General features: G+C 27.6%; 1 protein-coding gene across 1 annotated transcript; it reads right to left on the reverse strand.

The window, feature by feature from the left end:
• Nucleotides 1–12: 12 nt before the first annotated feature.
• On the reverse strand, nucleotides 13–16,274 carry LOC100199637 (protein arginine N-methyltransferase 1). The gene is made up of 6 exons (XM_065787795.1): nucleotides 16,136–16,274; nucleotides 13,556–13,952; nucleotides 13,045–13,391; nucleotides 4,626–4,776; nucleotides 1,985–2,106; nucleotides 13–276 (listed from the first exon to the last, which is right to left on the reverse strand). The coding sequence occupies exons 1-6, from the start codon at nucleotides 16,181–16,183 to the stop codon at nucleotides 193–195; spliced, it is 1,149 nt and encodes a 382-aa protein (XP_065643867.1). The 5' UTR covers nucleotides 16,184–16,274; the 3' UTR covers nucleotides 13–192.
• Between the last annotated feature and the right edge of the window lie 1,759 nt (nucleotides 16,275–18,033).

Genomic DNA, 18,033 nt, shown 5'->3' on the forward strand with positions numbered 1-18,033 from the left:
CAGAAAACTTAGTTTAGAAAGCAATATCTATAAATTAACATATTACATAGACAAGGATGCTTCACTTTACAAATACGCCGCAAATTGTAAGATTTTCTTGTCAGAAGAGATACCCAGTAAAATTTGCAGTTTTTCAAACCAGTAGACGCAACCGCAACTCATATACAAACTCATTTGGTCAAAGTTGTTGAACTATCTCATACGATAATCTCGCGTATCGGCAACAGACATCAACTCGCCGTCAAATTCGTATTTAAGTTTGATATCGAGATCGCGCTAAAAAGAAAATACTGTCTGAATATCTCTAAATAAATTTTCATGTGTTTGTGTGCATATACATTTTTTGCGTACATTAAAAAGGATATGCATAAAGCAAAACCCCTGATTGGAAATCTTATAAAAACGGACATTTGAAAAAATAATGGGTAAAAATAAAGTGGACTATTTTCAATGGGAAATTGTTGATTTCCCGAAGATTGGAGGAAAAAAAAGAGAAAAAACGCCCCAAGAACAAAGCTATACTAACATATTTTATTTTACATATACTCTTTATATTCTTTGGAATGATTTTGGAAGGATTTAAAATATTCTCGCAGGGTCTGGAGAACACACCCAGAACGAATACTCATACAACGAAAAAAAAAAGTAAGGGAGAGTGGGGCATCATGAAACATAATTGTAAAGGCATCTTAAGAGTTGTGAAAACCACTTTCATATAGTGAAAGTTACTACTAGAGCTTTGCTTTGAAAAAAAAACCATATTATTTGACATCATTAGGCCTGCGAGGGATCAAAATTTATGCTTTTTTGATGACAAAGTAATTTATTAATTTTTAAAGCTCATAAGTTTTAAATTATTAATGTGTCTATCGGTAAGTAGTAAACGACCGGGGCTATGGCCGGGGCCAGGTTTGATAACACAGCCGCGACCGGAGATGAGTTTATAATCAGTGCTGCATTAATATTGATAGATCCTATAAAAATGTTATTTTTAATTGAAATTTATGATATGAGTTATAACTAAAAACAATACGTTTATTGGATCCATCAATATAAATGCAACCCCGATCATAAACCCGGCCAGGGCTGCATTAAAATTGATAGATCCTATAAAATATTGTTTTTAAATAAAATTCATATCATAAATTTTAATTAAAGATAACATTTTTATAGAATCTATCAATATTAATGCAGCCCTGATCATAAACCTGGCTCTGGTCATGGCTATGTGTTATCAAACCTAGCCCCGGCCCTGGTTGCTTACTATCGGTAAGTGAAACTATTTTGTAAACTACAACCCATAAGCTTTTTGATTCATTAAACAAAATAATTGAAAATACAAGTTGATATTAAACATAAAGCAATTGTTTTTTATTAACAAGTATGGGGTAACCTTGATACAGCATTTGTGGGGGGCCCTAAAACTGTAGAATAATATTCCATTGTGTCATAAACAATTCTAAAAATCATTTGTTTTAGTATTTATAGTAAACTTTAAAAAGATGAATGTAAATATAATACAAGGAGAACCCATCTTGATACAAAGCCATTATTTAACGAGGCTTAAGAATGACACTTAAAACGACATATTATCTGGTCTTCTGAAATGTGATTTGGACCATTGGATGCATTATTTGGGTTATAAATATTAATTTGTTTATATTTCAAATAAAAATCTGCCTTTAATCTATACCTTTTATTCACTTTTTTAATGATGTTTGTAGTATGTATTCAAGGTACCCCACCCAATGGGTGGGGTACCTTGAAACAAATTTCTAATTTTACTTTGACTAGTCTCACAAGCTTAACTTGTTTTATTTTGGTAATTTATAGATTTTATTTAGTGGGTAAATTTATTCTACAATTTAAACCAATCGCTTAAATAAAAACGGCATATTAGAAAAATTGTTATGAAGCAAAAACCAAAAGTGTGTCATGGTGCCCCACTCTCCCCTAATTATATAAAAAACAAAAAACTTTTTACTTTATTCTTCTTATTCTGTTCAACTTCAAAGATTCCACGAATAGATTCTCCATACTTTATTGTAATGGAATCTGGCATGTAAAACACGGTTTGCTTCCAATGAGTATATCGACTTTCAGGTCCTAAATATGTGATAAAAATCAAACATACCTTTAAAGAAAAAAATTGCAGAAAATAAAATTATTTTAGGGCTATATTCCAATTTTATTTCCAAAATACTTTAAAATAGTAATTAGTTTTAACCCTCAAAACACTTTAGCATTAAATATTTTAAGGTTAAATAATTTTTAAATTAGTTTTTACCAATTCAACAAATAAGCATGAATTTAACAAATTCTATTATTAAACATTCATTACAACTAACTTTTAAAAAAGTACTCGGGTTTTATCTAATGCTTCTCTGAATAAAAAAAATTGGTAATGGAAGTTCCCCAGAAAATGATTTTAGTATAAAAGAGTGTACACCAACATATAGGGATCTATTAATTTAGTCATATATAAGCAAAATAAGTTGTTAAATATTTTTGCATATTTATTCAAGTTCTAAAAATTTTGATTGATACTCTCTTTTAATGATTAGTTTTTAAACAACATTCATCAAATTTATGATAATTTTTTTTCATTACACTTTTTTTCTCATTTTGTTTTCTCGTATAACAAGACTGTATTGCATTTTGACCATTGTCAAATAATAAAAATAATTTTACTAATCATTTTTCATTTATCAATTTTATTTAAAAAATATTTATTAATTTTTTAAACTTGCATAACTATTATTAAGGAAAGTTTGCAAGCATTAAAGATTCATTAAAGCATCAAATTTTGAGCAAATATTTTCCTTTCACTAGCCTCATTAAATAAATTTTAGGAGAATTGGCAGTATTCTTTATTTAAAAATGACATAAAAATGGGTCTAAAGTTTCTAATTGTGTAGTTTTCCTTTAAATATTAATGCAATATTTCGGTGCAACTTAAAAATAATATTTAATGAGTGACATTTGGTGCAACCTAAAGATGAGGTTTAGTGCAGCCTGGAGCATTTTGTGTGGCTTATTTAGTTCTATCAATTATTTACTATCTTAATTGGTTTCTACTAATCTTAAAAGATAAAAAAGCCTGTAAAACGAATATCACAGTATCACTGAGGCTTATAATAAGGTCTCAACATGGTAATTGGACTATTTTTGGTTGAGTTCTACAAAAAGTAAATTAAGTTCTAACCTTATTTTTTAGTTTTGAAATTTCACTACAAAAATAAATGCACAAAAATCTAGCTACACTTATTGGCACCTTTTTGAGTTATGTCATAATATGTCCTGTTATGTCCATAATATGTCCTGGGTTCAAATTATAGCTTTTATTTTTTTTGCTCACATTTATTTGTCAGCTCAAGAAAAAAAAAGTTTTGACACTAGAATAAAAATTAAAAAACATGATTTATTATGAATTTGACATCTTGAACAAAAGTTCTAAATTTAGCATACAAAAGTACATAAAATTAAATTTCACTTTGTAGACTTCCATCAAAAATCTGCTTATTGTGAGAGAAAAAAATTATTATTTTTTTGTAGATAAATCAGTTTGGCTACTTAAACTGACATCATTTCCTTTTGAAGTTGATTTGTCAAATTATATGTTCACAACAAATGTTCATTAAAATGCAGAAAATTCCCTAAATTATCCTACTTTATTTTTGTAAGTTTTTTTTCTTTTTTTTTAAATTAAAACAATTAATAATATTAATTATAAATCATTATTGTTAGGGGTCTTCCATAAAGAAAGTACACAGGTGTGGAGGGAGGGGGTTACTTAAATGTGTACAGAAACATACAAAGTAGGAGGGTGAGGGTGAATAAAGAAAGCGAGTACATACACAGTTTGACTATCTCTCGTTCTCTATATCTTTTAAAACTGATATTTTTTAAACAAAAAATTTCATGAGTTAAAATATGCGAAATTATGTTATGTAACATGTCAAATCAACTAAAAGTCTTTTGTTTTTAATGATTTGAAAAATTTATGGCTTGGGGAGGGTTTGATTTTGTAATAAAAATTGCATACATACGCAGAAGGGTGGGCAAGGGAGGGGAGGTAGTTAAAAGCATACAGTTGCTTGCAAGAGGGACGAGGATATAAGTCCTAAATAAGTGGTTATACTGCATATATATTTTACTGTACTTTAAAAATGCCCCTTTACGTTATTTGTTAAATGTCAAAATAAAAATTTAAAACCATTTTATAAGGATTCATAATGCTCAAATGATAAATAGATGCTTTTAAATTTTACCATTACCTAATAATGCCCAGCAATTGTTATTTCATTTCACTGCAAAAATGCTTCTTTGTAAATTAAAAATAAAAGCTGACTTTAAATTTTAAAATGAAACTTATAGAATTATTACTTTGAATTTATTCTTTTGTTTGATTTAATTAAACTTATAGTGAATGGATTTTCTGAGTGTATGAACATAGTTAAATACTTTAACTAAAAGATAAAATTGCGTGAAACCAAAAATTAAACCACTTTCTAACAACTTTTAAATAAATCAAGCTAATTTTGTAGTATACCACATCCTTTGATTAAATAAATATTTGTGAGTGAAAGGTATACTACACAGTTAAAGCAAATATTACTACATACCAGTAGAAAAACCTGTTCGTTTATGACAGGCAGAAAATTCAACTGTAAAATAAGTAACAAAGGCATGGACATAATCATTTCTTCTAGCTTGAATTGTAAAGGGGGCACTAAAATTCAACTCTTCCACTTTTACTGTAGATAAATCTATGTCCTAAATGTAAAATTTTAAATATAAGTTTTTATAAATACAGCATTTGCAAATACTAAAAACCAAACGAAAAAATTATTAAAAAAAAAGAAAGAAAAAAAGAAAAAAGAAGTTAAATTTCTTCAATTTTTATGCAATAAAAATAATCATAAATGTGAGTAAATATAAAAATTAAATATTTAAGTGTGTGTATACACATATATGCACATACACATACTAATAAGTCCTTCAACACAAAGAAAATAGTCTAAATGCAATTACTGTCAACCCAATAGTGTCAAGTGTTTTGCTGTTTAAACCAATTGCATCCAGTGTTTTCAATGTTAATTGAAAAATTTCAATTATGTTAAATAAAAATCAACGAAAGTCAACAAAATCTTAAACTAGAACCACAAAACAGGATGTTTAAATCTCAGCTAAAATGACTCAAACTCAGTATCACAATTATTCATGTAAATTCATTCTATACTTCTCATTGCATTTAAGTATATCAAACAAAAACTAGGTACTTGGGCATTACGTATTAACCTGATTTATTATTTAGGTGCAAGAACAAATTTTTATAGTTTTAAGAATTTGTGTCTTAAAATTCTGTCTTCAAACTTTGACATACCTTGCTTTCAGAGAATTACCACAGAGGAAGAATTGAGCAGATTCCCCCACACATTAAGAGTGATTAGAACATATGCTTACGGAAAACATACTTAAATCTAAAAAATATGGATATAGCAAAAGATGCTTCAGGGTTACTAACCAGGTATCAGCAATATATACAAAATATACTGTTTAAATTATTAGGTTTTTATCAAATTTAAAAGACAAACAGTGTGTATAGTGATTCAATTTGAAATTTTTTTAGGATAACACTTTATTATTTTTTTAGGATAACACTTTAATATTTTTTTAGGATAACACTTTAATATTTTTTTAGGATAACACTTTAATATTTTGTATGTGGATAAGGCAGTACCTTGATGAGTTAATAAAAATATGCATGTCCGAGTATATCACTTAACATTTGACAAAATTCGGTTTTAAAAATTAACGAGTGGCGCATCATGAAAGAAAATAGAGTCAGTCAAAAAACTTACTAATAAAAAATAACTAACCCCCTAACACACATTAAAAAAAGACAGGATGCTTTTCTAAATAAAAAAATTACATTTAAAAAAAGACATTTTAGAATCCAGTTTTAGCAAGAAAAAAAAATATTTTGTAATATTAAATAACAACTCAATTTTTGTCAAAGTTGAGTTATTTAATTTTATCTTACCTGGCATGGGACCATGACGAATCCTACTCCATCTTGGTCCCGTGGTAACAGAAAATATTTTATTCTTGAATAAAATATTTATAGCTTACAATGCTTATGTAAATAACAAATAAATATTTTTTCCTATGATTTCTAAAAATATATTAATGTGTGAAATTGCAACAGCATAAATACAATGTTGCTTGGGCTATCTTGAGTGTGCCAATTAGCTATCTTGAGTGTGCATTGAAAAAAAAAAAAATTGAAACTTGATATAGAAATAATAAAAAAAAATAAAAATAGCAGATCAATAACTAAGTAACTCATTCAAAAATTAAAAAAAATGGTACTTTGATCTAAAGTCCCCAGAAGTAAGGGTTGGTCAAAGATAAAAATAATCTTCCTATTTACCTGTATCAAATAATTTAAGTTTGAAAATTATTCAAACTACATGCTATTTCAGACCCTTCAGACATGGTATCTGCCTTTAACCATATAACTGTTTTTTTGTATTTTTTGCTTAATTGTGTTTCCATAATAAATTTTTGTGCGTGAAAAGTAAAAAAAAACAAGAGATAAATTTTTTTTTGTTAAACCAGTACACTGCAGCTCTGGACATAAAGTTTTGCTACCAATGCTTTGTAAACATCTGATTTTGCCGCAACTGCCAGCCTTAATTGACAATTTTGTTGGAAGTTGATGTGTTGCACCAGAGTCCTATGAGAGAGCAAATTCCATCAATAAGTCGTCGTTTTTAACATGGTTATCATCAATATCAGTTGAAACTAAGTGAATACTTTAAAAATAGGATTTTATGATCTTTAATTGTTTATGAGTAACATTTGATTAAAAGCAGTTCAATGTATTAGACCTTATATTACAAATAACTCTAAATGACCTTAATCCTAAGAACTCTGGATTCCATTGTCTCATTTAAAAAAAACATGATAAATGTGATCTTTGGAAACACTTTCATAAATTACAGTCAATAAAAGTCAGTAAAAATAAAAAAAGATCAGCAATAGTCGAACTTAATGAAATTGAATTTTATTATTAGTATTGAACTTTTTGTGATACATATATTTAAAAAAGAGTAACTCCTGGTTAAGGATAAAAAAAGGTTGTGATTTTTTTATTGTGAAAATAACAAATTTAATTTCAACAACTACTCAGCTTGCTTGTCTCCTTGGTAACACTAATTTGTACTGCTAACAATAGTTTGCAGTTTTATTTGTGGTTGGTCTAGTTTTAAAATTTTATCTTACTTAGTAAATATTTTTGGAAGATAAAAATTTCAAGGTCCTTTCAAATTTTTACCATTAAAATTATTATAATTCCTCTGAAACAAATTAAACAAATATTTTGATGACCCAATAAAAAAAAAAATTTTAATAACAATAATGCAAATTTTACTGTATATGAAATAAGAAAAACTCATTTAAATTATTTATTTTCAAGGTATATTATCAGAAAAATTATGACAAATCAATAATGCTTTTTTAAATAGTTTATAACAGACAATATTCATATCTTATAGATTTAAAACAATAATTTTTTAATCTATTATAACTAAAACAAATATATAATATAAAAAAAAAATAAAAAAATTAAGTACCAAGTTTCAGTATTGTAGGTAGAAATTGGAGAAATAGCATTATAAAAAACATTCAACCCATGCCATCAAAATTGGCTACTGTTATGTGTACACTATGTTAGCTATGCTAAAGTTATTTAATTAAAACTTATTTACATCAATCAAAATATAAAGTTACTCCACTTAATGCACTGTTATGAATGCTGAGTATAGAACTTGTGTTTTTTCATTCATCAAATTCTGTGAACACAAATGTTCAAAGAACTTGATTAATAAAAGTTAAGTTCAATAAGTTTTAATATTTTATTTATAGAAAACATCGTTTTTATCAAAGTCAAATTATATAAAACAAATATCTTTCAAACCTATCAGTTTTAAGTATGAATATTTTTTACTTAGTTTTAAAACAATAAAATTACAAAATTTTAAAAAATGGTTTTGACCTTTGCTTTTCTTGTGTGCAATAGGAATATGAATGTGCCTTAACATTTTGAGTAGGGATATGAATTTTTCTTAAATTTTAGTTTCTAATATAAAAAACAGATAAGCTTTGGTTTAAAAGTAACTGAAAAGTCATTGGTTTTATTAAATTTTTGAAAAAAGCCACCCACCATGACCCTTGATTACACACTGGCTCCCATATATCAGAAAATTTTTTTTTCTTCAAAAATATACCAACCTGGGTCTCAAAAGAACCAGAATTTCATAGAGATTTTAGAAATAATATTGGTTTTAAATAAAAACAAATTGCTTAAATTTTATATACAAAAAACAACAATTTTTAACTAAAATTTGAAAAAGTCATTTTTTATAACATTTTGTTTGCAATATTATTTTTTTAAACGTTTCAGTTGAAAAGATTATGAAATTTTGAAATCACTATAAAATTCTGGTTCTTTTGAGACCCAGGTTGATATACTTTTGAAGAAAAAAAAATTCATTGATAAGGGAGCCAGTGTAATCAAGGGTCATGTTAGGTGACCTTTTTCAAAAATTAAATAAAAACAGTTACTTTCAAACCTAAGTTCACCTGTTTTTTATATTGGAAACTGGAGATACCAAAAGTCAACACCCTAATATTGATTCAATCTAGTAAATAGTAAACGACCAGGGCCGGGTTTGATAAAATATAGCTGGAGCTTGTGACCAGGGCTGCATAAACATTTATACATCCTACATAAGTACATTTTTTATTTCAAAACTTATACTTGATTTTGAATATATATGGATTTATAAACATCATTATGATCAACATGATCATCATAATTGCCATCATCATCATAATTATCATCAGGCTTAAGCCTTCCTCTTTTATATTGTTTCTCTAATCATGGTCAATGATCAAACGAGCTATCATCTCTATTACAATAAACCAAAACTCATTCTTGCTTGGGTTCTTATTCAACAAATTGCATCCTTTTACTGTATCTGTCCTTATTTATTAAATACTGGCATAAATATATGCCAGAATTTAATAAATAGTAAATGTAAGTATAAAATTATAATATATAAAGAATTATAAATTTATTTCTAGCCCCGGCTATCAACCCCTGCTAAATCTTACAATTTTGCTGGGGCTGGATTTGCAAAAAGTCTAATTTTTAGCCGGGGCCCAGTCAATTACTACTAGTACAGCCAACTTAACACATTTTTAAGTTGACATAGCACCTAAATTTAAACATTTATTATAACTTCACTAGGACGTGTTGAAATATAAAAATGCTGATGTAGCTTTTTTTTTCTACATTATTATTTAATAATTATTTTTTTACTTTAACCCTTTGAGCGTGACGAGCCGAGATCGTGGCTATACCATCAGAGCGCGAAGAGCCACAATCATGCCTTTGAAAAGTAATCTTTGAAACTATGACTTTTTACAGCAAAATACCACTGTTCGTATATTAAAAATCGTAGCATTGAATAGAGCACATTTTTTCTATCTTTTGGTATATTGTTTATATATATTTGGTATTGAAAATGAGTGACAGTGAAGAAAGTTTTATAGATGACAAGAGTTGTACATGCGAAGAGTTTTAAAGTTCCAGCAATGACAGTCTTTTTGATAAAGGCACCATAACTTTAATTCAAAATTGTATACAATATTATTTAATTCAAATCACCTTGCATGATGATTTGGAGTTTTTTGTTTTATTTCTATGTAGACTTCAGTTCTGATGGTGATGTTAATGTAGATGTTGGTGGTAATGTTTTAGATGATTGGGTAATTGTTCTAGGAGATGACCATGGTCCTGATGTTGTTCACTTTACTGGTGAATCAGAACCCAAGCACTCTATTTCACCAGTCTAAGCCTATTGACTATCTTGACTTGTTTTTTACTCCTGAATTTTTGCAAAATAAAGTTACCTTTACTAATAATTATGCTGATATGTGGATTCAAAATAATCAACAACATTTGAGGTCCCATCCAACATCAAAAGGTCATGTATGGATTAAACAGGGAAAGACCAATCTTTTAGAGATAAAAGCTTTGATTGGAGCCATAATCAACATGAATCTCATCAAAAAAGCTAACCTTATACTGTACTGGGATATAACTCACCCTTATACATCTACTCCCTGGTTTGTTACTCATTTCAATCGTAGTTTCAACTTATGTTTAAATTTCTTCATTTTACAGACATCTATGTGCCAAATCAACAACCACTCAATAAGATTTTTAAAATTCAGTTTTTAGTTGAACATTTTTACAACAAATTTCTTTATTACTATCCACAAAGAGACATTTCTATAGATGATGAGTATGGTTGGCTACAAAAGAAAGATACCACTATGTCAAACAAACATCGGTATGTCAAACAAACATCGTTCTCAATTTGGAATTAAGGTCATCACATATGTATTGATAATTATTATACTTCTCCTTAACTGTTATTAGACCTATATGCTCATTAGACCAATGCAACTGGCACAGTGAGAGTCAACAGGAAAAACCTACCAGAAATCTGCATTAAATCAAAATTAAAAACCAGTACACTGAATCAAATCAATTTTAAACAGCTATTCGTAGTATAAGCTCAATACAAATGAACATAAGCCAATGTCAAGAATAAATTTTAAGATGGCAATAGTGGAAAGTTTAGCTGGAGGTTATTTTCCAGTGAAAGTTATTTCTAAAAGATGAACATCTAGAGAGATTGAAGTGGCTAGAAATACAATTGTCTCATACCCACTTCCCTAACATACTGTTAATAACAATCCGTTATATGGTAGCAATCTTGTGAAAATTGGTGCATGAAAAAAAAAAAAAAATGTAGCTGGACACCAAACTCAAGTCCGCACTAATTGGCAATGTCAGTTATGTGGTGTTTGACTGTGTCCAGCCTGTTTTTCCAATTATCACACAACAGTTGTGCTTTAATCATTAAACTGCTTTTAATCTCATATAACCTACAAAAAAATAAAGTTCAAAAATAGTTGTTTTCTTGTTTTTTTTTGTAATGTTTTTTGCCGATTTTTTTTTAGTTGATTTTTTTTTTTTAAAACAGTGTTTGAATTTTATCAAGCGCTCAAAGGGTTAAAGATTATGTTAAATAAATATAAACAAACAATTGCTAAATTTAATTTGTCATCATAAACAGGCTGTATATTTATATTAAAGAACATTAATTGTTGTGATGTTTTTAATAACACAAAAAGTTAATGCGTGTATACACACATTTAATTGAAAAAATCAGAAAAGTTAATTTTGTTTTATAGTTTAATTTAGAAACAGAAAAAAACGGTCATTAAAAATGGCCAAACAACCATGTCTCTTAAATATGTACAAAATCAGAATTTTCAAAGTCTAAAAATTTAGGCTATAAATAATGATGAAAATTTTGCAGTTCATGTTTTTATTACTGTCAAGATGTAATAAACTTTTCTACAACAAAACAGATTTTACTTGATGATTTTTGAAAGTAAATCTGATAATAAACAGCTAGAAAATTTGTGAATATCTAAAAACTGTACATAAAAAATAGTTGGACAATTTGCTAATATCCATTGAAAGAATTTCATGCAGTTTTGATTTACTGCTATTTTACTTAAGTTACAAAACAATTACTTTCCCAAGATTTTACTTATAAAATATAAATTTTTGCAGAAACGTTAAATAAGCATATATTTTATAAAAACATAATAACTTGAATACTTCATTACTAATAACGTGAATACTAATAATGTGAATACTTCATTCATAGTGACAATAAAACACATTTATAAATCAAATTAAAAAACAATTATTTTAAAATTGCTATTAGAAGATCACCAATATACTAAAGTTTAATTTACAGTGTAAAATATAGTTTGCATTTTCGCTTAAAAACAAAACAAAGTAATAGGAAAAAAAAAGGAATCTCAATATTTGCACATTTATTACACTTTTCTAGTTGTTTTTTCAGAAGAAAACTGTGATGCTTCTGAAGTTGATAAAATATTTTAAATTTAGAGCAAAATTTGACCTTCAAAAAGTAATTAACTAAAATAAAACCACTACAGTGGTGTTATAAAGACTTATTTTTAGTTAAGTTGATGATTACTTTTAATCACCAGGAAGGGTGGTTGAAAGTAATCATTAACCTAATGTTGGTCGTCCACCAAAATTATACGGCAATTTTTTTTTAAAAAGTTCATATTTTATATCAATTTTTTTTAAAACATAATTTTGATGTATATTATTCTTACAGAAATACAACAAATATGTACACGTTACCAATTTATATTCAAAAATCAAAGTTTGATGATTGAAAAATGCATCTTAAAATTAAAAGTTAATTTATCTATGTAAGAGTAGACTGAAAAGACTTCAGATACAAGGAATAAGATACTTAATAGATTTCCCATACTGTTAAAATTAGACAATGTTGTCTATGGTTGATATGTTGCTCTATCCTATATACTTTCCACATTAGTTTGGGTTTAGATAAAATGTTTCTTAATTGTTTTTATTAATTAAACCTTGGTATGTTGTTTTAATAAAACAGTTTTTTACATTCTATAGTTGAATCAAAATCAATTTTTAATTTGGTGGGAATTATAAAATGGTGGGAATTATAAAATAGCATGACTAAAATATCACAGTTAAATCTCTTTTAGTTGTCACTTGGTTAATTAACAATACACTTGAAACTCTGTTTATTAACTTATAACTTAAAAAAATGATAAGAATTCTAGTTTATTAAAATAAAACAGGTTAACTTTTCTTTAATTTTAATCTTTTAAAGTTTTAGAATTAAAAAAAAATTGGTTTATAATAATTCATGTAAAAGTATAACTAAGAATTAAAAAAATGTAAAAATAAGTATAATTAATAACAAAATAAATCAAAAAAACTCTTTAAATTTTAATGTCACTAAGTGAAAAAATATCAAAAATCATGCAAAACAAAAATCAATTTCTTTTTTCAGATATAATAATCAATACCTTGATTAAACAAGAGTCTGTAACAACTTGATTCTTTTCAACAACATCAACTAGAGGTTCATTTAAAGCTACAGTTCTAATGGCACTCATATCAAAACCATACACACTGTCCCACCAATTAATCTTCTCTTCCTTATAATCTCTATCTTCTATAGCTGTTATATACATGGAAGCCTTATCAGGGAACAACAAACCACCTGGTTTTAACCATTTATCTCTTGCAAATATAACTGTGTCTAACATTGATTCATATAGCAAACAATAACCCATCCACTCGCTAATGATTATATCAACTTTTTCAACAGGGAGAACAACTTCTTCAACTTTTCCTTTTATCAGTGTAATATCTAATGAAAATTTTTAAATTTATTACAACTTTATTACAATTAATATAAAAACTTATTACAATTAATATACAATAATACAATTATAATTAATATTACAAAGTTATTCTAATTAATATACAAATTAAATAGAATAATATAAAAACTATATGCAAAATAATTTGTACCATGTTCAAAACCGTTAGCAGAAACAATTTTCCTAGCGTGATCAATAATAGATGACATATCAATACCATAAACATGCTTTGCGCCAGCCTTTTTAGCAAACATGCATAAAATTCCTGTTCCGCAACCAACATCTAGTACAATTTTATCTTTAAACAAGTGCTTATTGTTGTACATAGAGTTTTTGTATGTCAAAGTTCTAACTTCATCTTTCAGCATCTCTTCATGGATTCCAAAGTGAGCATAAGAGTCAAAGTAATAGTCTTTACTTGTCATATCTTCTATTTTAGAGGTCTCCTTCATTGATTTATCATCAAGTGGTGCAGAAGGCTTCATTTTGTAATCCCCGTTTGTTAACGGAACAGGAGCAGCACAAACTGACATATTTATTGATGATGTCTATTAAAAGTAAATTTTAATATTTAGTGAATTAATCAAAACCTTACTTATTTGAATTAACACATAATTAAACAATCGCCTGTTGTGTGTTTGATTGTATAGTTATCAACCAACAGAAAAACATCTTATATGCTATTTAAATTTTAATAAACATTTAGACTAGTTTTATTTCAATCATAATAAGTTCAGGTTATTAAGGACAACTAATGAAAAACAGCAAGTGTGAACAAGCAATTGCTGCTCAGTTAAAGATGACAACTGTTCATGATACCATTCAATGCATTAATTCAGCCAATGGCATCACTCCAGAAAAACCTTGCAGAAGACCAAAAATTCCCAAAAAAACAAAACATCATACATTATTTGGATGTAAAGAACATACAGATTTCAAGCTCACAAATGTTTTCGATGTTTTGTGAATGTGTTCAACCCATGGACAAAACTTTGATTTCTTTTAAATGTTAACTAAATTTAGATTTCAAGCTTTCTCTAGTATTATAAATCAACAATTGGTAATAGTAGAAAAAAACTAATACTTAAATTTAAAAAAAATATTTCATAATCATAACTTATGAAGCTGTTTAAGCACTTATAGCTATTTCAATGGGAGCCTAATAATTTCAAGAGAAAAAAAAATTGAAATACATTTTTAAATAAAAAATGCATATTATGCAGAGAAATCATTTATAATATCAGACAGAAATCTGCTGAAAGATTGTCCTTTCAATCAAAATTGATAATTCTATTTTAATAAATAGCATGAAAACCATTGAAAATGTTTCCACTCCTCAAGTTTAAATAGTAGTAGTGTAAATCAGAGAACTTTTTATGTTTAAAAACCATGGTTTATTTATGTGAGTGTATGTATATGTGTGTGTGTGTATATGGGCAATTTTGCTAGAAATAGGAAGAAAAAAAAAGGAAAAAAAGTTATTATAGCACATACTTAACTCCTTAACTCTTTTTTTTAATCTATTTAAAAATACTTTTATACTTGGCATAATTTTATAATACCATACCTTAAGTTTAAATGGTAGTAGTGTAAATAGACATTAAGTAGAGAATTGATAAAACTTTTTTTTTTGATAAATCAGACAACTTTTTATGTTTAAAAACCATGGTTTGTGTGTGTATTTATACACATATATATAAACCATGGTTTTAACTTGCTCAGTATTTTTAAAGAATAGAACAATAATAAATTAGTAAAAAAAACTCATCTAAATTTCTTCCTCTCTTATCTTCCATCTCTAATTCAAACACACTGCCCCAAAACAGGACAAATTTAGATAAGTTTTACTTATTTATATATATATATATATACACACACACACACACACACACACACACACACACACACACACACACACACACACATACACACAAACTTTTACAGATCAGCATTTGGTGAGCAATAATGTTAGCAAAAATCTGAATACAGTTTTTTGTGGAAAAAAGAACAATAATTTGAAAAAAAGTAAAATCTGCAGGGGAAAGCTGCTACATTGACTAACAGGTTGCGCTGTAGATTGCTGCTACAACTCAAACCATTAGTCAATGTAGCAACTTTCTGTGCACGTTCTCCCTAGATCAGTCGATGTTTGTACTGAAGGCCTCACAGCTCTCTATTTCACTGTGATTTCAGATTTGCTTAATGCTAAATACTATTTTTATATGTGCGTAAAATACTAAATGCTAAATATTATTTGTGTTTGTGTGTGTATGCGTCTATACATATATTATACAAACAAAAATTATATAACACAAACATAAATTATATATTTTTTTATACAAATTATATAAATATATTATATATATATACAGTAATATTTATTTTAAATATACATATTTATATTCATTTTTTTAATACAAATTTTATATGTATATATATATATATATATATATATATATATATATATATATATATATATATATATATATATATATATATATATATATATATATATATATATATATATATATATATATTATACTACACATCGAATAAGTATGAATTTATTTCAGTAAATCTACATTCAACTCTATAACTACTTTTTTTTATGTATATGGTTGTACTCATCATCTATTCAACAACAATATCAGCTATCAGTATTTTAACAACGTTGGCAATCCTTTTAAGGAATTAAATGAGGTCCTTGATGAATTATAATTTTGATACGCACCAAAACAAAATCCAATTTTCTGTGCTTTGCTTGGGGTTCATCGGCCATCCGCAATTCACATGTGCGCAGTAGAGAATGAAGCGAGCTAAAAATCAGTCACACAAAAAAAAAGCCATTGTTAGCTTGCAATGTTTGCAAAGCTTTACCTTACTATTAATTTTCATATTTGCGTGAATCGGATGACATTCAGCAGAAAGGAACCAACCACAAAAATATCTGAGATAAAGACATATAAAAAAAATAATTTACAATTAAAAGGCATATAAAATCAACATTTTATAACTATATTGTAACACATAAGTAGTGGATATTGCAGTTGGTTCCTTTTTGATAAACATAAAAACTTGTTGTAAAGCCAATGGCGATAAAACGTCATGATGCGCCAAGTTGTCGGTTGAATATCGTCCAACTGTTAATGTTTTTAAATTTCAAAAAATTTCATTCTAATTTTAAAAACGTAATAGCAATTTTTTAAGCTGCAAATATGTTGAAAAATAAGTAAATGCAAACTTGAATAAGTGAAAGTTTGGAATGAAAGTAAATGTAAATGCAAACTCGCCGCATAAATTTGTCTGCATTTGTGTGAACTAGCAAGAATAAACACACAAGTAGAAAAAACAACAATGTTGGAGCAATACATCGACGTGAACCAACTTTTAACAGAAACTTGTCTTGGTATGAACCTACAAAAGTGAAAATTAATGTAAGTTCGTCAAACGTATTACCCTAAGCCGCTTGCTAACAAGCGACCTAGGGTTCAACGAGGAGCTAGCGTTAGGGTTCAACAGCAGCAGTTAGCGTGCTTGCCTCAAAAGCTTCTTAGGCCAGCACGCTAACTCCTGCGCCACGTCTACTAAATTTTGATTTTAACAAAAATAGAGAGTAAAAAGGAAGTAAAATGGAATAAGAGGGAATAAGATGCTGTTTAACTTTTTTACTTGTAAAATAATAAATTCAATAAATTTTTGAAAAAAACTATCTATTTTTCATAACTTTTTTGTTTTTAAAAAAACAAATTTATTACAATACTTTGAAAAAATTGTCCATTTTTGATTGCTTCTGTGTTTCTAAAGAGTGTTTACCAAAAACATTTTTGATACAAGGCTTAGTGATTGTCGGATTTCGACGCTATTATTGTCAAAACGAGACAAACATTCAAGTACTTCTATTGCACCTGCAATCTCTGATGATTTTGGCTTATCAGGAGGCAAATCTTGTGACACTTCACCTATAACCTCTTCTACCTCAGCACAATTGTTGATTAAAATGGCATCCAGATTTTCTCGGTTTATGATAGAAGTTGTTTCACTTGTACAGATCTCAAAATCTATAATGACGTAACTAATAAACCACGTGATCTTTGCTCGTTGACGTTCTCATTAAGCAATTTGAAAAGATCAGCTTCGCCATTTATATTTGCGATCAGTTATTTCTGCAAGATGCCTGTTTTTCTAAAACAAATCTAAACAGTGTTTGTCGATACAGCGTTCCATGACCTGAACAACATGTTCATAGCTTCAAGAATATTGATCTTACCACCATTGATATATTTGATCTAACAACTCACAACATTTTCGCGATAAAAACGCCTTGGAGGTTGTGTTTTGTAGATTGAGTTTTGGTGGTTGTGTTAGGTGGTAAAAATATTAATTCAATTGCTATGAGGTTGTCAAGATTAGGATGAGCTGTGCAATTATCTATGATTATAACAACTTTCCTACTCTCAGCATTGAACTTTTTGTCTAGACTTCTTCCATAATAAGTAATACTTTTAGAATCCGTCTATGATATTTTGATTACATTCAATAAAGTTCGAAAAAAAAAGTTATATTTCGAAATGCAATGCAATGGTATCTTGAGCCAAAGATAAACTTCAAATAACTGATGAGAAGTTTATT

Source organism: Hydra vulgaris, chromosome 01, assembly GCF_038396675.1.
Source record: "Hydra vulgaris chromosome 01, alternate assembly HydraT2T_AEP".
In the NCBI taxonomy this organism is placed as follows: Eukaryota; Metazoa; Cnidaria; class Hydrozoa; order Anthoathecata; family Hydridae; genus Hydra; species Hydra vulgaris.